Below are 27,331 nucleotides of genomic sequence, written 5' to 3'. Positions count from 1 at the left end.
AAAGCAACAAACTACTTCATGAGAGACGATCATCTGCTAAAGCAGAAGTAACATCCTGGTAGGCCATTCAGATGTGTGGGAGTAGAATCTGGTCCCTGAGATTCACTTATTCTGGATACTTCTGCCATGCTTCATTAATTACGACAACTCCTGCTCCAGGAACCCATTTCTTCAATTTATCTAAGAATTCTCTCTGCTCCTAGGGTCATCCCTTAATTTGGTGGAGTTCAGGTTGTTCTCCGTAGTTATGTTTATGGCATCACAGTAGAGTTTATGATCCTTGAAATGAGTCTGCTCGAGTTTGAACACTGTATTAACCACTCAAGAGTATAAAACTTTGAGCAAAACATGTAATTTCCCCAAGCTTCACTGTCCCCATATATAAAATGGTAAAAATTAGAACAACACTTATAAAGGTGCTGGTAAGGATTGAATGAACTGATGTATAGAAACCCCATCCATGGTGCCTGACACATAGTAAGCAATCCACCGATTTCAATTGTATCACCATTCGTCAAGATTCCTGTATTATCTTGGCGTCCAGATTGTGATGAACTAAGTGGAGAGGTGTTGTATAGTGGTTAAATGCACAGACTCTGAAGCCAGATTTCCTGGATTGGAATCCTGACCCTACCGTGTGCTTGCTAGGTGATGTTGCTCAAGTCCTCTGTAAATTTTGTGTGCCTCAGTTTCCCCATATGTATAGAGGGGATAGTAACAGGTATCTTCTAGGGTTGCAATGAGAATTTCTAAATTAATATATGCAAAGTTTTTATAGATATAAAATATATAGTAACTTTTAGTAAGTTATTCTTTCATTCTCCTGTTTACCTCGATCATGGTTTCAATTCAGAACACTTTTTTCTTTTCTCAAGGAAACAAGTTTCCCTATTAATAATGAAAGTTTAACGTGGCTATACAAAGCCACAGATGCCACAAGAAAAATTATATAACTGTGAAAGAGCCAATATTAATTAAACATCAAGGGGGTAGTGTTCAAGAGAGTCCTCAGATAAAAGTTCACAGTTGAGACAACCAAATACTTAAGATTTTTGTCTGGGAAACAGGACACCTGCAGCCCCATTCTGTGACCTTGCTCCAATGTACTTTTCTATTATGGGGAACAAATTGTACCAGGTGGGTTTATTATTTCCATTTCCACAACTTTCTGGAAAAGTAGACAAAAGCTGATGTTTAAATATGATGCTGAATTATCTTCAGTTTGGCATAGAATTGAATTCTAAATTTGGATTTGTAAGTTTCCACTCAAATCACTTTTCTGGCACCCATGGCCATGGGTGTCAATGACAAACCTGGGGGTATAAATACCTGTGGATGAAAAGCGAGCATCACACTTCTCAGTCCAAATCCAGTGAGCAACCATGAAGACCTTCATCTTCCTTGCTCTCCTGGGAGCTGCTGGTGAGTCTTTACGAATAAATAAATGAACGCAGTGGATACATCTACCCCAGGGGATGCCTGAAGCCGCAGATAGTACTGAACCCTGTATATGCTATGGTTTTTTCCAATATGTATGTACCTATGATAAAGTTTAACTTATAAATTAGGTACAGTAAGGGATTAACAATAACTAATAACAAAATAGAACAATTATATAATAATCATAACATACTGTAATAGAAGTTATGTGTCATGCTCTTCTCTCTATCTCTGTCTCTAAATATCTTATTGTACTTGACTCACTCTTCTTGTGATGATGTGAGATGATAAAATGCCTACATGATAAACGGAGTGAAGTGAATGACGTAGGCATAGTGAGATAGTGTTAGGCTAGTAATGACCTCCTGATGATACATCAGAAAGTAGATCATCTGCTTCCTGACTGCGGTTCACCAAAGGTAACCGAAACCATGGATAAGGGGAAACTACCATAGTACAAATATCTATACATAATTAAACCTCACTTGTTGGGGACAGATTATAGTGAGCAGGAGTAATTAGTGTAGAAAGTATAAAGAGGCAGAAATTGCCCTGAATGCCAAGATAAAATCTATGAACGAAGAGAGAAAAGGAAAGGATAGTTAACAATAAGGAAATGTTGCATTTTGAATTAATAATCAGGAACAATGACTAGTCTTGGGCTCATTGAAGAGGCTGTGAGGGTCAGAACCAGAGTCTCCTCTATACCGAAAGGATTTTAACAGGCAAAGATACTTTATTTCTCATGAATAAAAGCTATGGGCTGGGTTTTACAATGTCTTTCTTAATGAAATCTCTCTGGTGTAAAATAACATATCATTTAATCATCAAAAGACGTAGAGAAATATCTGTTTCTATTCTTTATACTACTAAATTTTATCAAAAACTTGCTATTAAACTTTCCCGAATTAGATGAGTATAAATTCAATACACTAGTCTCTAAATGTCTTTCCCAAAATTACTTCAAAATATTTGAACACTAGGGTGGATATAATATAATCATAGACTTTGGGAGCCATAGAAATCTTAATAAATCAGTGGGCCAAACTTCACAATGCTGAATAAATTGAAAAATGTTAGAAAGATAATTGGAATAAGGGGAAAGGTTGGAGAGGGAAACCAAATATAATGTTCTATGAAATTATTTCATGAAAATTTTACACAAGAACCAAAAAGAGAAATTTGGGGAACAAAAGTACAAACTCCCAATTCCTTCCAGGCTAGAACATTCTTAGGGGGCTTCTAAAAGCTTCCTTCCCTCTACTTCACGGGAATAAGTATCCTATACCAACCACCATAAATCAGTATAAGCATGGTTACTGCAAAGCTTCACTGAACACCTATTTGCATGTCTGCTGAACAAAGTTTTGTATAAAAAGTATTCTTTTTTTAATGTTTATTTATTTATTTTGAGAGAAAGAGAGAGTGAGTGAGTGAGCAGAGGAGGGGCAGGCAAAGAGACAGAGGAAGAGAGAGAATCCCAAGCAGCAGAGCCCGATGCAGGGCTCGAACTTGCAAACCATGAGATCATGACCCGAGCCAAAACCAAGAATCAGATGCTTAACCGACTGAGCCACCCAGGCACTCCTAAAAAGTATTCTTTACATCCTTACGTAGTAATGTTCAGGGCATTTAATATATAAGAGTCTCTGATCAAGGTGTGTGTGTGTGTGTGTGTGTGTGTGTGTGTGTGTGTGTGGTACATATGTTGAAAAACAGTATATTTATCAAATTTAAAGCATAACTTACAAATTAGATACTTATAATAATGTAAGTAGAGTATGTGTCAAAGGTATAGATAGAGTAATAAGATTTTGGGAAAAACATTATGGGAAAATTATGTTATCACCATGTCATGATTATGTGTGACAAGAAAACATTATCTTCTCTTTTCTAGTTCACCTACAAAAACTTAGTGCTAAGTAGAAATTCCAAGATGTATCTTTTAACAGATAGTTTCCAACTTTTCCTTGTCAGTTGCTTTCCCCGTTGATGATGATGACAAGATCGTTGGGGGCTACACCTGTCCGAGGAACTCTGTCCCCTACCAGGTGTCCCTGAACTCGGGCTACCACTTCTGTGGTGGCTCCCTCATCAATTCCCAGTGGGTGGTGTCTGCAGCTCACTGCTACAAGTCGTAAGTAACTGATACTCACATATCTATTCTCCCAGATCAGCTCATCCCCCAGCCCTGCCAAAGCACAATCAGAGGAAACTAGAGAGTTATGCTGGAGGGGTGAGCATTCAGATTCTAGAAGCCTTGTCATTCTCCCCAGGCACTGTATGTTGCATTGAGGGAATTTTACATAGACAGCTAACCTTAGAGTTCCCTGGTAGCCTTCCAAATGATGGTACCAGAGACAGAGGAGGGGAACTAGTTAGTGATGAAGTATACCTAGGACTAGCTTAAGAGCATTAATCGATAAATAGTCCCAATCATTATAGCTCAACCAGGAAAAAAATGGCATATGGAGGTAAAAACCCAAAAGAAGTTTCCAGTACAATGTTAAAAATAAGTACAACTCATTCTGCCCCCTTAAAATCCTGGCATGTCTCTGATTCCTGCCATGTCTCCCTACAATAACTGATCATCTCAACCAGAGGAGGAATAGCATGTGCTGAATAATATTCATCAATTCCCACCTAACCTGCCATCATTGTATTGGTGTCGTTCAGTCATGGGGACTAAAGGCATCTAGCTATTCTAACAAGATGGCGGGTGGTAGTGACACCCACTTAAGAGTTACTCTAACCTGGACCGTATCTGGTAGGGCTGCCTTAAGTGCACAATTACCTATGTGTGGGAACACTTGAAGGGGATGGTGTTCATGCTTATGCTTATGACTGGGGGGAACAGGGGAGGGGAAAATCTCAAGTTGGATACTTACAGAACTTTGCATCCTCTAATCCAGCCGAATCCAGGTGCGTCTGGGAGAACACAACATTGCAGTCTCTGAGGGCAGTGAACAATTCATCAATTCGGCCAAGGTCATCCGCCACCCGAGATACAATGCAAACACTATTGATAATGACATCATGCTGATTAAATTGAGCTCACCTGCCACCCTCAACTCTCGAGTGTCTGCTATCTCTCTGCCAAGATCTTGTGCACCTTCTGGTTCCCAGTGCCTCATCTCTGGCTGGGGAAATGTCCAGAGCTTTGGGGGTGAGTGTCACCTGGAACAAAAGCACCAAGTCTGAAAATCCTAGAAGTGAAAGACATGTTGGGGGTCAGTTAGTCTGAACTGTAATTCAAGGCAAGGTTCCCAGAGGATAGTTTGTGGATGTATGGAGTCTTAGGAAGATTCCTTTGCTGGAAAACACAAGAAAAAATGAACTGTGATAAAGATAGCAGATGTTCAGCTGAAGTGTGATTCGTGATTTGCAAAGAAGTAGAAACCGAGGTGGTAAACAGAACAGAGGCTGAGAGATTTGGTACCACCTAAAGTATAGACCTGCTTAAGAGGTAGTTTCCAGATTTGAGGTCTGGAGTCACTGATGCCAGCGTCAGAGAGAACAACTTGTTGATTAAAACTGTTTGGAAAGACTTTCCAGATAAAAGTTGTTCTTCCAAAATAGAAGTTACTGGCAAAGTAGGGAAGGAGGGAGAGATTGGGAAAGAAATCTCCAAGAATCCTGTGGGTAATATTCTTCCATTTTTACCCTTGCGCCCAACAGAAAATTATCCCGATGTCCTGCAGTGTCTGAAAGCTCCCATACTAACTGACAGTGCTTGCCGTAAAGCCTACCCAGGCCAGATCACCAGCAACATGATCTGTCTGGGCTTCCTGGAAGGCGGAAAGGACTCTTGCCAGGTTAGTTTCTCTGTACTCCTTCTGGCCAAGCCGCAGGCATTTCCACCATATTTTCCCTTTCCTGAAACACAGATTGAGAAGCTGTCTCTGGGATGGATTATAAGGGACAAGGGAGAGATTTGGGATAAATGATAAATTTTCCTTTTGAGATATTAATGGTTAGGGTCAAGGGTAAAAAGATACACAGAAGATGGTGTGCAAACAGCACACCCAGGCGCCCTGCTGAGGAGGTATATTGTACCAGGAAACTTTCTGGGAAAAAAAGCAGGGCTAGCTGGGCGGCATTGCATGCACCTGTCCTCACCTCTTCTTGGTCCTGCCCGCCTGCAACTAAGAGAAGAGCAGGAGCTAGGAGGAAGGGGGTGGGGTAGAAAGGATAGGGATGTAGTACAGAGATTGAGGGTTGGATTCCCAGGAAAAGTGAAGATGCTTCCTGGAGAATCAGCAACCTGGGAAAACGGACCCAGGGTAATGGAGAAACAACTTTGAGCCTTCCCCCCAACTTGGTGTAACTGAGAGTTCTTATTGTCTCTTTCCTCTTGTTCAGGGTGACTCTGGTGGCCCTGTGGTCTGCAACAACCAGCTCCAGGGCATTGTGTCCTGGGGTGCCGGCTGCGCTCAAAGAGGCAAACCCGGTGTCTACACCAAGGTCTGCAACTACGTGAGCTGGATTCAGCAGACCATCGCTGCCAACTAAGCACATGGACCTCTCCACACCCTATCCCGTTAGTCAACCTCGCCTTCCACCTATGCCTGAAAACAGTATCTAAATAAAAAAATTTTGCCCCACACCACGTGTCCAAGAACTGTCCTTACTTAATATTTATGAACTTTATCTTCAAACTGACTGCTGAGTAAGAGAGGGGGCACAGAATTGAACAATTACATGAGGATAGAATTGGAAAGGTTACATAGGTATTCATTCAACCTGATCCAAATGAATTTACTGATCATCTATGTGCTAGGCTCTGTGTGGTCCATTGAAGATATAAGCATGGATAAGCTTTGAAGTCACTATTGCCATCACATTTTTGAACAGATGATGATGACATCAGGGTACAGAAAGGGCAAATTAACTGCCCAAAGTCATTCAGTTAGTTCAGAGTCAGGGAAGAAGCTCCAGTGGCCCTTATTCCCAAAGCATTGCTACTGCTGTGACACTATGGTCTCCTTTTTTTTTTTTTTTTTTTTTTTTTTTTGCTCCAGTCCATCTGAAACTGTGAGGCTAGATAATGGAAACCACCAGATGGAGAATTTGGTTTTTTTGTACAAATCACAGATTTCCTGCATTTCCCAAGATTTTACCTACCTATATATTCCAGTTCTCTAAGATCTTTCTTGCTTTCCCACTGGGATTTTATTGCTATTGCAGGCATGATGTCTGCAGGCAATCTGTGCCCATTGCCCATCTTCCACCACCAGACCCCCACATCCCAGCCCAAATAATGTACTATTTTGAACTGTAAAAGAAAGAAAGTGAAAACGCAGGTCAGTTTACAGAGCAGATCTATTACACTGAGGTCATAGAAGTCGTGGCTACAGAGTTGGTTTGGAGAACAAGTCCCAACACGTGATTCCTGTGCATATCCGGTATGGATCCAAGAGAAGAATATAATGGGATCTAAGCATGGACATCCTGGAGCAGATGGAGGAGGTTTGAAACGGGGAAATGTTCACAGCCTCAGTAATAAGGTGAAGAAGGGATATTGTCTTAGTCGGTTTAGGTTGTTATACCAAAAATGCCATAGACTGGGTGGCTTAAGCCACAAACATTAACTTCTCATAGTTCTGGAGGCTGGGAAGTCCAAGATCAAGGTGCAGTGGGAAACAGTGCAGGCCCACTTCCTGGCTTGTAGACAGGGGCCTTCTCACTGTGTCCTCACCTGGCAGAGAGAGGGCTCTAGTCTCTTCTTATAAGGACACTAATCCCATCATGGGGTCTCTAGCCTTATGACCATATAAACCTTGCAAAGGTTCAATCTCCTAATACTGTCCTGTTGTGGGTTAGGTTTGAGCACATAAATTTGTGGGCATGGGGGAGGGGCACAAACATACAGTCCACACCAGGTATTTTGGAAGAGGAAAATATGGGAAGATACATGCCCCATTACCAAATTTCTATTCCTTTGTAATTCTGGATGGCACATTCATAGGAACCAGTCCTGAGCCCTTCATATTGCCTTGTCAATTCCACTGGGATGGAGGCCAAATTCCTTAGCCTTGCATTCAAGGCTCTTAAATATATGGTCATAACTAAGTTGTCCTGTCTTATTTCCATAGTTCTCATTGAACTGCTTTCATGTTTACATATGACCTAAATTAATTAATTTCATATATAACTCCTCTATGTTAAAATAGGTAGCTTTAGATCTACCTTAACTAAATATCTCAGGCTTCTCTCTAGAAACAAATGACCTTAAAGATTCTCCTGTTTCCTCTAAAACATTTTCTATTCCACACCAGCACCACCCACCTCACCGCAAGAAGAGGGCAGATTTAGAGACCTGGCAGGTTAAGGGAGCTATATAAAAGATGAGAAATAAGGGAAGGTCCAAAGAAAAGTATGAAAAAAAATCCTTTTTCTTGATACTATTCAATATTCCCTTGTCAGCCTATCTTGTCATTTTCTATCAACTGTCTTTTTAAAAAATCTAACTCTTCATAATTTGTAAATTTATACTAAAATGTAAAATCTGTATGCTCTTTGACCCAGAAACTTCATTTCTAAAACTCTATTCTATTGAAATATCCATACAACCACAAAAACAAAGTATAAATGGGAGTGTATAATTTAGGAGTCATTCCATTGCAAAGAACAGAATAGCCAACTCAAATGGCCTTTAAAGATGTACTAATGGAAGCTTAAAAACTGGGAAGGCTTCAAGGATGCTTTGATTCAGCAATTCAAAAATGTCAAGGACCCTATGATTCCTGTCTCTGTCCTGTGCATTAATGTCAATTTTATCCTCAGGATAAAACCTTGTGATTGAAATGGCCCTCAGAGCCTGACTCTACCTTGTCTATATCGAGGGGGAAAGACAAAGTTACTCCCATCAGATCTAGGAAGTTTCTTTCCCAGATGTCCCTGGCAGACATCATAATGTGTGTCTTTCACTGAATTTGGTCACTGGCACAAACCTGAGTCAATAGTCTAGTGGGATTATGCTGATTAATTTACAATTAGGTTACCCAGCATAACCTCAGAGCAAGGGGTGGACCTTCATTCCGCAATGAACTTGGTACGTGTTTGGTTAACTGAATGGTTATAAGGATGGTTACCAAGAGAAGGAGGAGTGGATGTTAAGAAGGCAGCCACAATCTCCACTAGAGTAATCCAGGGTGCGTATTGATACATTGTCTATGTAATTCTGAAAATCCAGAAACAATCCAAAGATCCATTAATAGAAGATTGATTAAATACATCTGGTACGTCCCTCAGTGGAGACAATGTAACTATTTCATTCATTTATCCAACCAGGTACTCAACAAATACTTAATGATGACCTACAATGTCCCCACCCTGTCTTATGCTCTAAAGATACAGCAGAAGAAATAGTCAAAACCCTACCTTCATGGTATATATGTCCTCACTGGGTAAATAGAAAACAAATAAACAGAGATGGTAGACTATAATGCTGATCAATGCAAATGCTACAGAAAAGCAAACCAGATACAGGGGTGGATGGCTGGAAAGTACACACCTGCTTCTAAAATACAGTTGACCTTTGAACAATATGAAGGTTGGGGCACCAACACCCTGCAGAGTCAAAAATCCTTGTATAACTCATGGTTCCCCCAAAACTTAACTACTAATAGACTACTATTGGCCAGAAGCCTTACTGATAACATAAGCAGTTGATTAACACATATTCTGTATGTTATATGCACTATATGTGGTATTCTTACAATAAAGAAAACCAGAGAAAAATGTTAAGAAAATCAGAAGGAAGAGAAAATACATTTGCAGTCCTGTACTGTAAGAAGTCCGCATATAAGTGGATCTGTGCAGTTCAAACCCATGCTGTTCATCGGTCAACTGTATAATCTGAGAAACACATAAAAAGACCTATGAAAGCATCCTATAATTTGAAATAAAAAGCCACTTTGTAGAGTCAGAAGAGATATCTCTCACCAAAATATATTTACTCCAAGTAAATACCTAATTCATAATTCAATAAGATCCAGGAAGACATGGTATCTGTGCAGAAAAATATGGAAATATAAGGAGGTAACAATCTGAGATTAGGAACAACTGCATAGAGAAAAAGTGTTTTTTTTCTTGCCATGTCTAATCATAGCAACAGATGAGTTTTCTTTATGTATCACTTGCTCCTGTAAACCCTAAGATGGCTCTCAACTGTCAACCTCATGGTTGTGACCTTTTGGAGCTGTGTAAACTAAAGTGATATCTGCACCTAGAAGCTTAGTTCCTTATGCAAATATTTTTTTCATACAGGATAGCTAGGCTGGGTAGAAGTTTACTTCATACTGGTACACACCATAATCCACTTGTTAGTTTTCCCATTAGCCAGGAAAGAATTTCAACATATGCTCAAGATGAATTTATCAGAGAGTATTTGCTCTAATAAGACAAAGAGAAGCCTCTTTTACCCTACAAATCTTATTTAAGTTCATTATTGAAGTCCGAACCATTGTCATCATCTTTTTTTTTTTAATGTTTTTATTTATTTTTGGGACAGACAGAGACAGAGCATGAGCAGGGGAGGGGCAGAGAGAGAGGGAGACAGAGAATCTGAAGCAGGTTCCAGGCTCTGAGCTGTCAGCACAGAGCCCGACGCGGGGCTCGAACTCACAGACTGTGAGATCATGACCTGAGCTGAAGCTGGACGCTTAATCTACTGAGCCACCCAGGCGCCCCCATCATTTATCTTTTATGGCATGTTATTTTGGTATTGATATCAACTTTTCAAACGCCGTTAAAAATAAAGATATTTACTTACTGTCTTTGTATTATTTTAGTCTCACTTTTAAAAGTCCATTAAGAAGTTCTGTCTCGTTGAATGGATACAAATACAAAAGTCTTTATTTAGTCTTAGAGATACTCATTTATTCTGAGTAACTCAGTCTAATCATTGTCTGTTTATACCCCATCTCAGCTATGGAATCTGCTGAAACATAATCCAACAATCGAGATGAAAACTTCTCTCCACACAAAAATCTGGAAGTTTACAGCAATTTTATTTATAATTGTCAAAATTTGGAAGCAACAGAGATGTTCTTCCATAGGTGTGTTGATAAATAAGCTGTGGGACACCCAGCCAATGGAGTATTGCTCAGGGCTAAAACAAAAGTGAGCTATCAAGCTACAAAAAGACACGGAGGCAACTTAAATGTATATTACTAAGTGACAGAAGCCAAAATGAGAAGGCTAAATGCTGGATGATTCCAACTGTATGGAATTTTGGAAAAGACAAAACCATGGAGTCAATAAAAAGACCAGTAGTTTCCAGGGGTTGGGGGAAGGGATGAATAGACAGAGCCCAGGGAGTATTAGGGCAGTGAAAATACTCTGTGTTATGCTATGATGACACATGTCACTGTACATTTGGCCAAACCCATGGAATGTATAACACCAAGGGTGAACCCTAGGTAAACTACGGATTTTGGGTGGCAATAATGTGTCCATGTGGGTTCATCCATTGTAATAGATGCACCGATCTGGTGGGGATGTTGATAATGGGGGAGGTTGTATGCATGTGTGAGATCGGGGAGGTCAGGCAGCACATGGGAAGTCTCTGTATCTTCCTCTCAGTTTTGCTGTGAACCTGAAAATGCTCTTAAGAGAAAAGTCAAAGAATTATTAACTTTTTTTTATTGAGGGAAAATGAGAGAGGATGGGCAGAGCAAAAAGTATTGCAATGCTAGCCATGCTAATAGTGGACAACTTTAAGTGGAGTTATGGTTAGTGAGTTTTTACTGTTGTTTCATATTTCTGTTGTTACTTTTCTATATTTTTCTCAATAAACATGGAATAGATTTTACGAAACAAAAATGTCGCTTGTTTTTAGTGAAATTCCCAGGCTTTTTAGTTCACAAAACTTGGTGGTAGTCCTTGCCACCTTACAAAAGTCTTCTCTGAGGAGGAAGCCTGTTGAGAATGAGTGCCGCGCAGGGCAGGCTGGGACTGCTGACCAGCTCCGTCCTCCTCCTCTTCCTCCCACATCTGTTCAGAGTCCCACATTTGTCACCGGGTGTCACACATGAAACCTGGTTACAACCGGAGGGGGTAGTAATTTATTTCTGTAGAAAGAGCCGTATTAGACTGGGCACACTTTAAACCCATGGTACTTAATAACCCTGAATCCCTGACTTTCACGAGCAGCATATTCTGGGACAGTGCTGAGCCAAAATACACAATTCTGTGAACCAGAGACATACTGAAGGTTTGCTCTTCTTAGTATTCAGGAGCCATTTCTCATTGTTGCAGGGGTGGAAAATGTAATCATCATCATTATAACAACTAGTATTTACTGTTTTTGTTTCTCAATGTGTTGCACCATTCTCACACGCTTTTCAGTAGTATTCAATCCTCACAAGTATCCTATGAGATAGGTACAAATACTCTTTCCTCCCTGAGGCTTAAAGAGGTCAAATGTTTTTCTCAGGATAAGGCGGCTAGGAAGTCCTGCAGCCAGGAATGAAATCCTAGAAGCTGGACTCCAGAGCTCATGCTTTTCATCGCTCTGTAGGACTTCACAACAATATTTAGATGTTAAGAAAAAGAAGGCATCCCCAGAAGCCTGGAAAACCTGGAGATACTAAGGTTCCAGTTATTTCACACAACAAGCATTTATATAGCATTTACTATTTGCCATTAGAACTCACTGTTCTGAGCACTTTATAAATAGATCATCTGAACAGATCAGTGAGGAGTAGAGATTGAATCAGTAATCAAAAACCTCCCAGCACAGAAAATCCATGGCCAGACCTCACTGGCAAATTCTACCGAACACTTGAAGAGGAAATTAACACCAATCCTTCTCAGACTCTTCCAAAAAGTTGAAGAGGAGGGAACACTTCTGAACTCATTCTATGAGGCCAACATGAGCCTGATCCCAAAGCCAGAGAAGGACATCACAAAAAAAGAAAATTGTAAACCAATATCCCTGATTGAACCCACATTTATTTCATATGTCTGGAGGGTACAGTCAGGAAGTTATCATGTAAGGCTAACTTATAAAGAGGAATATTGAAAAGAGTAATACATGTGAAAGACAAAAAGTGTACATGGAAAGGGATTGGCTGTATTCAGACTATTCAGTAAGAGCACCCCAGATCCAAAGATCAGAGAGTCTCAGCAAGATGGTTTTACCTGAAGACACCTTAGAGGGAGTAAGAAATAAGTTACAGGTGTGGAGATTTGCAGTAAAACAAAACAAAACAAAACAAAACAAAAAAACAATTATTTTCCAGTCGGGACTTCTCAGCTGAACAGAAAGCGTTTTCTCTATGTGTAGCCAGTTGCAAGGTAATAAAGAGTTCTAAACCTAGCTAATCATTCGTGAGATGAAGAATGGGGAAGTTGGAGGGTCTGTCTGGCCACCTCAGCAGTTACAAGCAAACTGGGAAAGGTGTTTGGCCTTGTCACAGGTAAACAGGGGAGTCATCCCAAGCTCTACAGGAGCCATGAGAAAGAGTGGATGGAGTCTCTAGTAACTCGTGTGTGGAAGGGTAATTCTTTGTGGTAAGCCATTTCCCTGAGCACAAAAGTCCCAGAGGATTTTTGACAGCCACCGTCTTCTGGGAGCACAGGGCTCAGATAAAGTTCGATATGGCAGAGAAAATCTAGAGACTCAGGGCCGAGTCCTGACTTGGCCAATAACTTCCATGAGGACCACAGCTGCCTCATTATGAAAATGGGGGTGGGGAAAGACTTGTTACATTTATTTCACATCCCAGTGTTTGATGAGTCTCTAAGAATGGCAGAGGGACTCTTTAGAAGAAGGGAGACAGCAAGTGAGGGCAGAGAGAGAGGGGACCCAGTCACAAAGGGAGGAGGGGACAACAAAGAAAGGCTATGTCACAGAGAGGGAGGAAAAATGTCAGCAGATACATCATAACTCCTGAGATATTTGGGATCAGAGAAGAAGCACCAGGGGTTTGACTTGGTCTGCTACTTCCTCTCTTGCACCCAGATCAGAGACAGCGCCCAACCGGGCCTTATACAATTGGGGTTTGAGCCCTAGTTTCAAGACTGCATTAGATTTTTGCTTCTCCTCCTAACCCCCAGTAAATGTTTCTCCCCAGCTGTCTTTGCCAAGGGCACTTGGACTAAGGATTGGGACATTTACAGCTTGATCCAGTCCAAGATCACTGCCCGCCATGAAGCCCTGTCTCGTCTTCACTCTCCTGAGTGCAGCTGGTGAGTGGCTAGCCTGGGCCTCCTGGCGAGGGATGGGACAGTGGTCAGGAGGGTTGGGAGGGTCAGAAGGGGAAGCAGTCAGCCACAGCTGAAGAGATAGGAAGAGGCAGGCATTTCCTTCAATTAACTGTTGAAAAAAACAAAAGGAATCTCTACCCATGTGACTTATCCCATCAGCGGGCTCTCCCATCCCCTCTGAGACCTGTGAGCAAGTTGGAATATGTCACTATAGTGCCCCACTCTCTCCTGAGGATCGAATGTGTGATACCTTAGACTGCCACGTTCCCTGGACAGCCATGCTTCCCTCTGCCTGGCGGATGGACTCAGAAGTGTGGGCAGGGAAGGCAGGCAGGCCGGGGGCAGTGCACTGGAGGCCCCAGGGCCCTGCCCAAAGCCTTTCCATCCCCTCACTACCAAAGGCAGGTGGTATGCAATCATTACTTCCATGCTTGGTTGGCATGTTAATTAAAAATAATGTTTTGAAAGGAATAATTCACTTTCCCCCATTTTTATAATACACCACACTACCAGTCAAGAGTTCCTGATCAGCCCATGAGTTAATGTTAATATGCTTCCTTCTCAACCAAAGACAGTGTCCCTGAAGCATATAGCTTGGGTGGCATGCGTGATTCTCTCTGATTTTTAAAAAGATGTTTAAAATAATTTGAAGTCCTTGGTATTATCTCTGAAAACCTTAGGCTGAAAAAAACTACCCTAAGTGTTGCCCCACAACCTGTTTGACTCTCTCTCTACCTGTGATTCTGTCAATTCTTTAGGAGTCATTTTAGCCAGAGAGTCTGAAGCTGATAAGCTGAACTTACCAGAAGATTTTACTATTCCTTACATGGTCTACTTGCAGTCCAGCCCAGAACCCTGTGTGGGGACTCTCATTCACCCTGAGTGGGTACTGACAGCTGCCCACTGCCCCTTACCGTAAGTATCCCTTTGTTCTTGGGACTGGGAGGGATCTATTTAAAGAAAAGCAAGTCTCATAGGACATCCCGGCAAGTCTTAATGACATTCTAAAGGAACCAGAAGACCCAGAAAGAGAGAGGATATCCTTCCCAATGGGAAAAGTAACACCCATTTGGGTGGCTTAAGAGGAGATCAATAGGAAGGTGTCAGGAAACTCTCTCATGGAGAATAACTAATATTATATATATATATATATATATATATATATATATACACACACACACACACATATATACATATATATGTATATATATATACACATATATATGTATATATATATAGAATATTATATATATATATATGCCCCCAAATATATAAGTCAATTAATAACAAACATAAAGAAACCCATTGATAAAAATACCCTAATAGTAGGGGTCTTTAACACCTCACTTACAGCAATGGACTGAAGCAGAAAATCACCAAGGAAACAATGGCTTTGAATGACACACTGGGCTAGATGTACTTAACAGATATATTCAAAACATTTCATCCTAAAGCAGAAGAATACGGATTCTTCTCAAGTACAAATGGAACATTCTCCAGAATAGAACACATACTGGGTCACAAATCAACCTTCAACAGGTACAAAAAGACTGAGATCATACCATGCGTATTTTCAGATAACAATGCTGTAACACTTAAAATCAACCACAGAAAAAATTTGGAAAGCCCCCAAATACATGGAGGCTAAAGAACATCCTACTAAAGAATGAATGGGTTAATCAGGAAATCAATGAAAGAATTAAAAAGTACATGGGAGCAAAAGAAAATGAAAACATGACAGCCCAAAGCCTTTGGGATGCCACAAAGGCAGCCCTAAGAGGATTACAACTGCATTCAGTACATTGTAATTCAGGCCTATGTCAAGAAGCAAGAAAGGTCCCAAATACACAACCTAACCTTACATCTAAAAGGTGCTAGAAAAGGAGCAGCAAATAAAACCTAAAGCCAGAAGAAGAAGGAAAAAAATAAAGATTAGAGCAGAAATAAATGATACAGAAACAAACAAACAAACAAACAAAAAACCCCAGTAGAACAGATCAATGAAACTAAATGCTGGTTCTTTGAAAGAATAAAATTGATAAACCCCTAGCCAGATGTATCACAAAGAAAAGAGAGAGGACCCAAATAAAATAAATCATGATAAAATCATGAATGAAAGAGGAGAGATCACAACCAACACATCAAATACAAACAATTATAAGAGAATACTCTGAAAAATTATATGCCAACAAACTGGACAGTCTGGAAGAAATGGACAAATTCCTGGAAACTCATGCGCAACCAAAACTGAAACAGGAAGAAATATAAAACTTAAAAAAAAATTTTAATGTTTATTTATTTTTGAGAGTGAGAGAGAGACAGAGTGTGAGAGGGGGAGGGGCAGAGAGAGAGGGAGACAGAATCTGAAGCAGGCTGTAGGCTCTGAGCTGTCAGCACAGAGCCCGATGCGGGCTTTGAACTCACAGACCGTGAGATCATGACCTGAGCTGAAGATGGACGCTTAACTGACTGAGCCACCCAGGTGCCCCAGAAATATAAAATTTAAACAGGCCCATAACCAGCAAAGAAATTGACTCAGTAATCAAAAATCTCCCAACAAACAAGAGTCCTGGGGCAGATGGCTTCCCAGGGGAATTCTACCAGACCTTTAAAGAAGAGTTAATACCTATTCTTCTTATTGTTCCAAAAAATAGAAATGGAAGAAAAGCTTCCTAACTCATTCTATGAAGCCAACATTACACTGATTCCAAAATCAAAGACCCCACTAAAAAGGAGAATTACAGTCAATATCCCTGAGGAAGCTGGATGCAAAAATTCTCAACAAGATACTAGCAAATTGAATTCAACAGTATGTTAAAAGAATTATTAACCATGATCAAGTAGGATTTATTCCTGGGCAGCAGGGCTAGCTCAGTATTCACAAATCAATGTGATTCACCACCCTAATTAAAGAAAGGATAAGAACCATATGATCCTCTGAATAGATGCAGAAAAAGCATTTAACAAAATACAGCATCCTTTCTTGATAAAAACCCTCAAGAAAGTAGGGATAGAAGGAACATACCTCAACATCATAAAGGGCATATACAAAGACCCACAGCTAATATCATCCTCAATACGGAAAAATTGAGAGCTTTTCCCCTAAGGTCAAGAACACGACAGAGATGTCCACTCCCAGCACTGTTCTTCAACATCTGGAAGTCCTAGCCTCAGTAATCAGACAATAAAAGGCATACAAATTGGCAAGGAAGAAGTCAAACTTTTACTCTTCGCAGATGACATGATACTCTGTGTGGAAAACTCAAAGGACTCCACCAAATAATTGCTAGAACTGATACATGAATTCAGCAAAGTCACAGGATATATAATCAACATACAGTGGGGTGCTTGGGTGGCTCAGTTCATTAAGCATCTGATTCCCAATTTTGGCGAAGGTCATGATCTCATGGTTCATAAGTTCAAGCCCCATCTGGGGCTCTGTGCTGAGTGAGGAGCCTGCTTGGGATTCTCTGTCTCCCTCTTTCTCTCAAAATAAATAAATATGTTAAAAAAAATAAAATGAAATCAACATACAGAAATCAGTTGCATTTCCATACACCAATAATGCAGTAGCAGGAGAGGAAATCAAGGAATTGATCCCATTTACAACCGCACCAAAACCATAAGATACCCAGGAATAAACCTAAACAAAGAGGAAAGAGATCTGTACACTGAAAACTATAGAAATCTTATGAAAGAAATTGAAGAAGATACCAAGAAATGGAAAAACAGTCTATGCTCATAGATAGGAAAACAAATATTATTAAAATGTCTGTACTACCCAAAGCAATCTACACATTCAATACAATCCCTGTCAAAGTAACACCAGCATTCTTTGCAGAGCTAGAACAAATAATTCTAAAATTTGTGTAGAAAAGATCCCAAATAAGCAAAGTAATGTTGAAAAAGAAAACCAAAGTTGGAGACACCACAATTCTGGACTTCAAGCTGTATTATTAAAGTTGTAATCATTAAGACAGTATGGTACTGGCACAAAAACAGACACACAAATCAATAGAACAGAATAGAGAGCCCACAAATCTATGGCCAACTAATCTTCAACAAAACAGGAAAGAATGTCAAAGGAAAAAAGACAGTCTCTTCAGCAAATGGTGCTGGGAGAACTGGACAGCAACATGCAGAAGAATAAAACTGGACCACTTTCTTATACTATACACAAAAATAAATTCAAAATGGATTAAAGACCTAAATATGAGACAGGAAACCATCAAAATTCTAAAGGAGAAAACAGGCAGCAACCTCTTTGATCTTGGCCGCAGCAACTTCTTACTAAACACTCTCTAAAGGCAAGGGAAACAAAAGCAAAAATGAACTATTGGGATCTCATCAGGATAAAACCTTCCGCACAGCAAAGGAAACAATCAGCAGAACGAAAAGGCAACCGACAGAATGGGAGAAGATATTTGCAAATGACATATCAGATAAAGGATTAGTATCCAAAATGTATAAAGAACTTATCAAACTCAACACCTAAAAAACAAATAATCCAGTGATGAAATGAGCAAAAGACATGAACAGACACTTTTCCAAAGAAGACATCCAGATGGCTAATAGACACATGAAAAGATGCTCAATATCACTCATCATCAGAGAAATACAAATCAAAACCACAGTGAGGTACCAACTCACACCTGTCAGAAAAGCTAAAATTAACAACTCAGGAAACAACAGATGTTGGCAAGGATGCAGGGAAAGGGGAACTCTTTTCCACTGTTGGTGGGAATGCAAACTGGTGCAGCCACTCAGAAAACAGTATGGAGGTTACTCAAAAAATTAAAAACAGAGCTACCCTACGAACTAGCAATTGCACTACTAGGTATTTATCCAAAGGATACAAAAATGCTGATTTGAATGGCAAATGCACCCTAATATTTATAATGGCATTATCAACAATAACCAAATTATGGAAAGAGCTCAAATGTCCATGACTGATGAATGGATAAAGATGATGTGATATATATAGATATATGGAATATATAGATACATGGAATATATAGATATATGGAATATATAGATATGGAATATATATAGACATGGAATATATAGATATGGAATATATATAGATATGGAATATAGATATATATGGAATATCTATATGGAATATAGATATATATGGAATATATATTTGGAATATAGATATATGGAATATATATATATATAATGGAATATATATATATATATGTATGGAATATACATATATAATGGAATGTTACTTGGCAATCAAAAAGAATGAAATTTTTCCATTTGCAACAACATGGATGGAACTAGAGTGTATTATGCTAAGTGAAATAAGTCGGTCAGAGAAAGATAAATCTGTGATTTCACTCCTATGTGGAATTAAAGAAACAAAAGATGAACATAGGGGAAAGGAAGGAAAAATAAAATAAGATAAAAACAGGAAGACAAACCATATCTTAAATATAGAGAACAAATGGAGTTGCTGGAGGGGGGATGGGCTAAGTGGGTGATGGGCATTATAGAGGGCACATGTTGGGATGAGCACTGGGTGTTGTATGTAAGCGATGAATCACTGAATTCTACTCCTGAAACCAAATACTATAGTATATGTTAACTACCTTGACTTTAAATAAAAAGATAAAGTATTGAAAAAAACACAATACACAAAACAAACAAAAACCCCAAACACAGATGGGATCTCTGCTCTGCACATCATAAGAAATATGAAGTAAAGACAGTTCATCCCCTCCCAAGAACTGGAGTTGGAAAACTTGATGTTCTTCTCTCAGCCAGCTCTAATGCATGAATGGTTTTTGTAGGAAATGGCTCTTGTATCCGTAGCATGATTGGACTCCTGGTGTGGAAGCACGTATGTTGGAATGTGTCCAGGGAATATAATGGAAAATGATAAGTGGGCATCCTGATAGATTAAAAGCCCTGGGAATCAGTGATAAAAGTAGGCAGCACATCATAAATATAATGACATGGGGGCTATAGAGGGGCTGGGAGAGACCTAAGAATATCCAGAAGTGAAGGGTTCAATACACTTGCTCAAGAGCTGCTTGGGACAATGGAGTGCGGGCACATCTCTATCACCTGCCCGTGCATGTTTTCCAAATCTTAATAATAATAATAATAATAATAATAATAGTAATAATAATAATAATAAACAATACTAGACTGTACCAAGTACACTCGAGGTGGCAGATACACCCCAGGTTTTACATACACACTGACTCTAGACTCTACAACCCCGTAAACTATTAGCACTCTTTCACAAACCAAAGCAGGTCACTTCAGTTTTCAAGTCTGAGAGACAAAATTAAGATGATTGGGGCGGGGGGGGGGGGGGTCAGTTCTGGCATTTTTTGTGGTTCTGACATTCTTTGACCCTGCTTTTCTCTATCTCCTTGCCCTTTTTCCTCCAAAGTGTTAAAATCCGACTGGGAGTTTATCAACCCAGCGTCAAAAATAAGAAAGAGCAGACACGGAATTACTCACTGACTGTGCCCTCCCCTGAATTCAAAGCACAATCTCTGGAGAATGACCTGATGCTGATAAAATTGTCCAAGGCTGCTGTGCTCAACTCCCACGTGGGAACCATAGCCATATCTATGGAACCCTTAGCATTTAACGATTCCTGCTTTATCCCAACCTGGACTTGGAATGAATACAAAAACCGTAAGTGTTCGACTCTGTTCTTCATCCTGAGGAGGTTTTGGAGCTGGGGGAAAATGTGGAGGGATTTACGTGAAGGGAATGGCAGCTATGAGGTAATGTTCCTGACCCTCGTGATTACTGCCAGGACTTTATCCTGCCGAGAGATAAAATCCGAAGAGGCTGATACAGGGCAGCCAATCTGATACCAATGAGTGGAGCCACAGGAACTGTGGTATCTCTAGAACATTCAAGACCAGAGTCTGGGGAACTGAATTCGAATAATGGTTGGGGGAACCAGGAGTCCTCACTCTAAAGACAGTATCAAGGCATCTTGTGGGAGGGTAGCTCACTGTCTTCTTGATGGCTGCTGACAACCCAGCAAGCAATTCATCAAGCAGCAGTGGAAAAACAAAAACAGAACATGTGGGGAGCTGGCAGAAGATACTCCCCATCCCCCGCCGCAGACAACCACACCTATATCGATACGATTCACTCAGGTGGACCCGGAGAGGTGGGGGTGGCTGAGGGAGCTGCTCCTATACACAGAAGGCAACTCTTATACCTGCTGCTTCATCCAACAGTCCCCCCTTAGAAGTGGACACCAGGGCATGCACAGGGGACTTGATTATGACATACTCTTGGTGTCTCTCTGGCCCGACCTACCAATGGGAAAAACTGCCACAGCCTCTGCTTCAGGCACACATGTCTCCAGCCTGTCAGCTCTCATTGGCATGGGCAGAGCGGACCTGGACTCTGCAGAAGCATGTCTCACCACGGGCACTTGAGGAAGAAAGTTGCTTTCTTACGCATCTGTTGACTGTCGGTGGCCTTTACTTCACGTGGCTGCTAGTAACCCATCGGGCTCTCTGTATTGTCAAAGGATGATGGGGGCACCACTCAATATCTGAAATGAAATGATAAAACTAAATTTATTGCTGATCACAGTGAGGAAGAACAATGCTGAGCAGACAAATTCTCCCTGAGCAGAGCAGAGTACTGGGACTATATGCGGTTTGGGAGAAGTTTTTTGAACAGGGATTATAAGACTTTAAGAAGCTTAAGGGGGTTGATGTCTATAGAGGCATGGTTGTTGTGTGAGATTGTTGTTCACTGCTTGGCACTTTGAGGCATGTTTATTGCAGGCGGTCTGAATGGCTGACTTTAAAAAGTGACACTGATTGATCAGCTCGATGAAACTGTGTTCACTGAGGCAAATGTCATGATTTAAAATCAAGTTTAAACCCTGGGCTGATAGCCACAGAACACTCCTATCTTTCCTGTAAAACAAAACAAAAACAAAAACAAATAAACAAAAAAAAAACAAATAAAAAGTGAGAACTTTGATATTCTCAGTATTTGGCAATTTCATTTTTAATTCAGAAGCAACATTCCTGGGAATCTAAATGAATATTTTTTTCTAAGCAAATTGAAGTTTACAATTTTTATCCTTGACTTTACAAGCTTTATTCAAAGTAATAGAAAAATAATTTATTACATATCATTTGAAAAAAAAATAAAATCATATGAAGGTTTTATCACATAGGTTCTTCATGTCAGAATCACAGTGACAAAATAATTCTGTAAGCTCTTTGGTGCAAGGCTTCAAATATTTGTTAGGAATTCATTATTTCAAGTATTTGGTTACTTTCACCTACCTTATTCTATGCATTTCAATTCAATTCCCGTAAAAACTTAAAACTGAACATAACTTCCCTCTTTCTTGTCTGGCCTGACACTTTGTGTTTTGGATACACTATGAGAAAAATTCTGCTCCATAAGTGACACTAGGCTTAGTTTGAGCAATCTCTAATCAGTTTTGTTGTTTCCTCCCTCCTTGTCACTCTCCACCAGAGATTAGAATTCTTTAATACTGTGGTCAGAATCCTTGCATCCTAAGGTTAACAGCTGAGTAACAATCACTATGAGGAAGATGAGCACCATAACTTCATACACTTACAAATAATCCACTTTTAAACAATCTATTTCATTAAAAAACAGCTTCAGACACATTCAAAATAGTTTTTTCCCTTTATGATTAAATGTAAAAAATTCGATGCCAAAAATAAAGGTTTCTTAGGGACAATGGCTTTGTGTGTGTCTGACTGCTTTTATGTCATTTATAATCTTTTCATGGGTTTTGAAAGGTTTCTAAATTAGGCAAGTAGAGAGGGAACTACAGATCTGATTTCTGATGTGAGGGGGACATCATGTTCTGAATCTACTGATTTGACACAGATATTGAATGAGAAACCCTAAGAAGGATTTCTCAAAATAGGGGCCGATTATAAGAGTATGTGTGATAAGCAGAGTGACTAGATGTTATTTGTCTTCCTTTTCCCCACAGTCAGTGACCCTGACATCCTGACTTGGATAAACCAATATTTTCTCCCCCTCAATGACTGCCAGAACATGGTGGGACAAATAATGGCAGCACGCATCATGTGTGTGGGACAACCTTTAAACATCTTATCTAGAACTAAGGTAACTTTCTTCAGACAGAAAAATAGCAAGGGGACTTTGAAGGTGGTTGAGGAAAATCACATGGCACTCATCCAAAAGGCCTGGAGTCCCTCTCCTCTCTCCCCCAAGATTTTGGGTTTGTCATTAGTTCCCCTTCCCTCATTTTACAATGGGAAAGACTCTGGGTAGAATCATTTGTCCCTTCTCCTCTTTCTTCCATTCAGTTTGGGCTCGAGCTTGAACCAAGAGAGGTGAGATCTAGGTGGACGTGAAGAGAGGGTTGTTACCTTTCAAAAACAAATGAGTCCCATCCTTTAGATGCCTCTGCAGCTATAATATACCACCTCTTGGGATTTATTCTTGTTCCATGAGGACAAAGCAACATTGACCTCCTATATTCCTTCTCTCTGGCAGGAAGTTTCAGCTGCCCCGGCCATCTGTGATGGGAGGTTGCATGGAATCTTGTCCTGGGCCAAAGGAAGTATCACCCTGGGAAGTGAAGGGTTCTTCACAGAAGTTTATCACCATGCAAGATGGATCTTGAAAGTCATAAATAACTACTGAGGCTCTCCCATTCCCCGATCTTCAGTGCAACATCTTCATAATTTCTACACTGAATTCACAGCTCTTGATCTTTCTTGTTCTTGAACAGAGTTCAAACAGAAAACATTCAGTAAACAAAAAAAATGAACTAAGAACTCATGCTGTGATCACTGATCTCTTGATATATAAACTGTAAGCATGATGAGAAATGTAACAATCCCCCCCACCATTTGTTCATTCAATCAAAAATTATTGAGTTATCAGCAATTTAGTAGGCACCGCATATGAAAGGGATAAAAGAGTGACTCTCATCTCCATCAAACAGCCGATTATTCTACCTGATGACTATTGTTACAATGGAGATAAGAAGTTTCATGAGAGCACAGAGAAAGCCATTCTGGGTGTCAGAGCCAGGGAAGGTTTCACCAAATAGACAACTTAGGGAAGACTTTTATAAAGCTGAGGGGATAGTTAAGTAGAAGTCAGAAAAGCACAAGAATGTGGCATGTTCTGGATAATATAGGTATATAAGTAATACTGGCGGGTAGAAAATAAATTGTAGAGGAGGAGACCAGGTGTGATAAAAGATTCTTAGGTAGAGGTGAGCAAGGGTTAGATAGTGAAAGGCTTGACCTCTTTGGGGAAGGAATTTAGATTTTTATCTTGTTGGAATCAGAGGGGGTGTCACTAAAACCTCCATGGTAGAGACAGCATCATCAAATTTCTGAATTTGGACTAAAGAAGCAGAGTGTCTACAGTTTACATGTGTTGACTGTGAGTAGAAAGAGAAAGGGAAGTGTCTGGAATAATGCCCAGGTTTCTGACTTGGGCAACTGGGTAGGTGGTGGTTCACAAAGATAATAGGAAGAGAATCAATGTTTTCATGTGTAAAGAATCAGGAGCATGGTCATGAGTAGGAGGGATGGTCCAAGTTATATTTGAGATCCCTGAAGGACATGGAGATGGTCATTTCTAGCAGACAGCTGGAGACAAAGATCTGGATCTCAGATGTCTAAGTAAAAACAACAGGGAGTTGTCTGTTTATGGCTGGTAGCCGCAGACTTCAGCAGAGCTCTGTGCCCCTGGGAAGAGCTCTGACAGATGCTCAGCCCTCTTCTCACCCTGGCATATAGTGGGGAGAGGTATAGCATCCTAGACCTGTTGACCAAGACACTTAAAAATAGAGAATTGAGAGGATTCCAAGTGACCCAAAAGTTGGGTCTAGAGTGAGAGGCCATGGTGTTACATAGAGGGGAGAGGCAGTGCGATATGAGGTCATCTGCTAAAAAAGGTAATAGGCAGAGGAACAGAGAGGGTCGGTGAGATGAGAGAGAGAATAATACCACAAAAGGAAAAGGCTGCAGAGAGAGGAGTATGGTGTTCCATCCCACGAGAGAGGTGGCAAATCCATACATCTGTAGAGATGGCAGAGGAAGGTTGGTTCTATGCTTTTCATCCCTCACCAAGGTAAAAAAGTGAAAAAAAAAAAAAAGCAATAAAAGCTGGGTCACAAGTAAGACCATAGATTATCCTGACACATAAACAAAAATAAAATTCTCAAATTTGGATACTGAGGCCATTTAATTAAACGATGCTTCTTTTCCTTGTAATCCTTGGTCATTCAAACTGCAAGCCCTTCTGTTTGCCTGTCTTCTCCAGTAGCCTCATTCCTAGTTTCTCACTGCTTCCCATCTCTGAGTCACTGCCCAACACCCCTGTCCCTTTTATTGAATCACATTTATACTGTTCCAGAGTTTTTAATAAAACGCTCATCTGAGTATTTAAGTAACTCTTAAATTATGTCTTCAACACATCCTGGCAATCCTGCATTTCCCATGTCACTGTCTGTACAATTCTCCATAATGGCCACCTCAAGCATTTGCCTCTCTGCTCCTGTCTTCAGTGCTTCATCTTCATTGGGTGACCTCTGGCATGGGAGTACAGGGAGGTTGAAGCCATCAGCGATAACTTCACTCGACCTCCCACCTTCTACCCTGCAAACATACTTAGTGCTTTTCTTCCTCGTTCTTTTCCATCCTTCCTGGAAGTGAGACCCTATTATCTACAGCTTCTATGTCCACCTGTGATATGGATCACATCTCCCCTGACTTCCTCATGGGTGTGCTGTATTGATTATCTCTACTTCTTTATATTTTTCCATTCCCCCTATCTATTGACTTCTTTCTGTCACCATGGAAGCAAGATAAAGCCTATTCCATCCAAAATATGGAGCCTAAGGATGGGCTCCCTTGATCTGCTCTCTGGTTGCCTCCTGGGTCTTCTTTGCAGGCAGTGCCTACTTGACAATTCTTGAAGGGTCCATTCTGTGGGATTCTTCTGGGTCTCTCTTCACACTCTTCTGTACATGCCCTTCTCTTTTGAGTCTTCGTCTATATCTCCAGAGACTTTTCCCCCATCTCTTCATTTGCTTAACTTCTACTCATCCTTTAAGCACCAAACATCTCTTCCTCAAGGAAGTCTTCTTCTAACCTTTACATTAGGGTCCCTGCTATGTGTTTTTCTACATCCCTCCCTTTCTTTCCCCCATTGGGACATCCATGGTGGCAAATCTTGTTATATCCGTCTCCCCTATGTGTCTTCATCATCTGTGAGGGCAAGATTCCCATTTCCCTTACCACTAAATCAATAATATCTAATAAAGTGCCAGCACACCGTATACTTTGTATTGGTTTTTCACTGCTGCATAATAACGTTGCCACAAACTGAACAGCTTAAGACAACATGTATTTTCTCACAGTTTCTGCAAATCAAGAGTCCAAGTATGACTTAGCTGGGTCCTCTCCTCGGGGTCTAGTAAGGCTCTGAAGTAAGAATTTGATTTCTAAGCTTTCTCAAGTTGTTGGTAGAATTCATTTCCTTCTGGTTGTGTGACACAGGATCCTCACCTTTTGCGGGCTGTCGGCTGAAAGCTGCCCTCAGGTCCTTGAGGCAATCCTTTGCACAGAGAGGGCATCCGTACATAGTTCTTTGACACTTAATCTTCCTCAGTGTGGCTGCTTACATCCCCAAGCCAGTGGGAAAAATCTCTCTTGTGCATGCTAGTCAGGTAGATGTGTGTACACACACACACACACACACACACACACACACACAATGTTAGTGTTATGTATTAACATAATTACCAGAATGACATCCCATAATTTTTGCCATATTCTATTAGTTGGAAGCAATTCACACATCCCACATCTAAGAAGAGGATATTAGGGATTATGCAAGGCGTGAACAGTGGGCTTAAAGTCTGTCCAAAATATTCAATAGAATTTCATCAAGTAATAAATTTATTGGATCCTTATCTCCCACACAATCAAGACTTACACAAGTCTTATATATGCAGGGCTTATACACTAAGGCTTTCCGTTATAGAATTCCTGCTTATCTCTCGACCTAGTTCTTAACACTTTCACTGTAATACATAGCTGCTGTTCCTCAAACACACCACATTGTTACATATATTCATGCTTTTACAGAAGGCTTTCCCTCTTTTTGAACTACTTTTTCTCTCCTTTTTATGCGAGACAAGTTCCTCCCCTCCTCTAAGACCCAGGTAGAGTATAAATTTTTGGATACTCCTTCTTTATAACAATGGAGGCTGAAGAAGTATCTAACTTGTGTTCTAAGGCAATACTTCAACCTCCATTAAGAAACAAAACAAATGAGCATAGGAAAAAAAGGAAAGAGAGCAAGGGAAACCAAGAAACAGACTCTTTAACTCTAGAGAACAAACTGATGATTACCAGAGGGGAGGTGGGCGGGGGGATGGGTGAAATAGATGATTGGGATTAAGGAGGCCACTTGTGATGAGCGCCAGGTGTATGGAAGTGTTGGATCACTACATTGAACACCTGGAACTAATATTACACTGTATGTCAACTAAGTGGAATTTAAGCAAAAACTTAAAACTCTCCTACATGTTATTACGAAGATTGTTAAACATGCAAGAAAGCTGAAAGAATTTCACAGTGTATACCTGTATACCCATTACCTGGATTCTACCATTGAGCAATCTATTAAC

The 27,331-nt window shown here is 40.3% G+C and overlaps 1 protein-coding gene across 3 annotated transcripts; it reads left to right on the top strand.

Moving 5' to 3' along the window:
* Positions 1 to 1,289: 1,289 nt before the first annotated feature.
* Positions 1,290 to 13,926, top strand: LOC123606996 (cationic trypsin). Of its 3 annotated transcripts, none has more exons than XM_045495951.1 (5): positions 1,290 to 1,422; positions 3,418 to 3,577; positions 4,353 to 4,606; positions 5,119 to 5,255; positions 13,733 to 13,753. In XM_045495951.1, the coding sequence occupies exons 1-5, from the start codon at positions 1,383 to 1,385 to the stop codon at positions 13,736 to 13,738; spliced, it is 597 nt and encodes a 198-aa protein (XP_045351907.1). In that variant the 5' UTR covers positions 1,290 to 1,382; the 3' UTR covers positions 13,739 to 13,753. The 3 variants fall into 3 exon arrangements, with proteins under 3 accessions (XP_045351907.1, XP_045351905.1, XP_045351906.1); XM_045495949.1 differs by lacking the exon at positions 13,733 to 13,753 and adding an exon at positions 5,803 to 6,046; XM_045495950.1 differs by lacking the exon at positions 5,119 to 5,255 and having other exon boundaries at positions 13,733 to 13,926.
* The last annotated feature ends 13,405 nt before the right edge of the window (positions 13,927 to 27,331 follow it).

This window comes from Leopardus geoffroyi, chromosome A2 (assembly GCF_018350155.1).
Source record: "Leopardus geoffroyi isolate Oge1 chromosome A2, O.geoffroyi_Oge1_pat1.0, whole genome shotgun sequence".
Taxonomy (NCBI): Eukaryota; Metazoa; Chordata; class Mammalia; order Carnivora; family Felidae; genus Leopardus; species Leopardus geoffroyi.
This window is presented reverse-complemented; position numbering and strand designations above follow the sequence as displayed.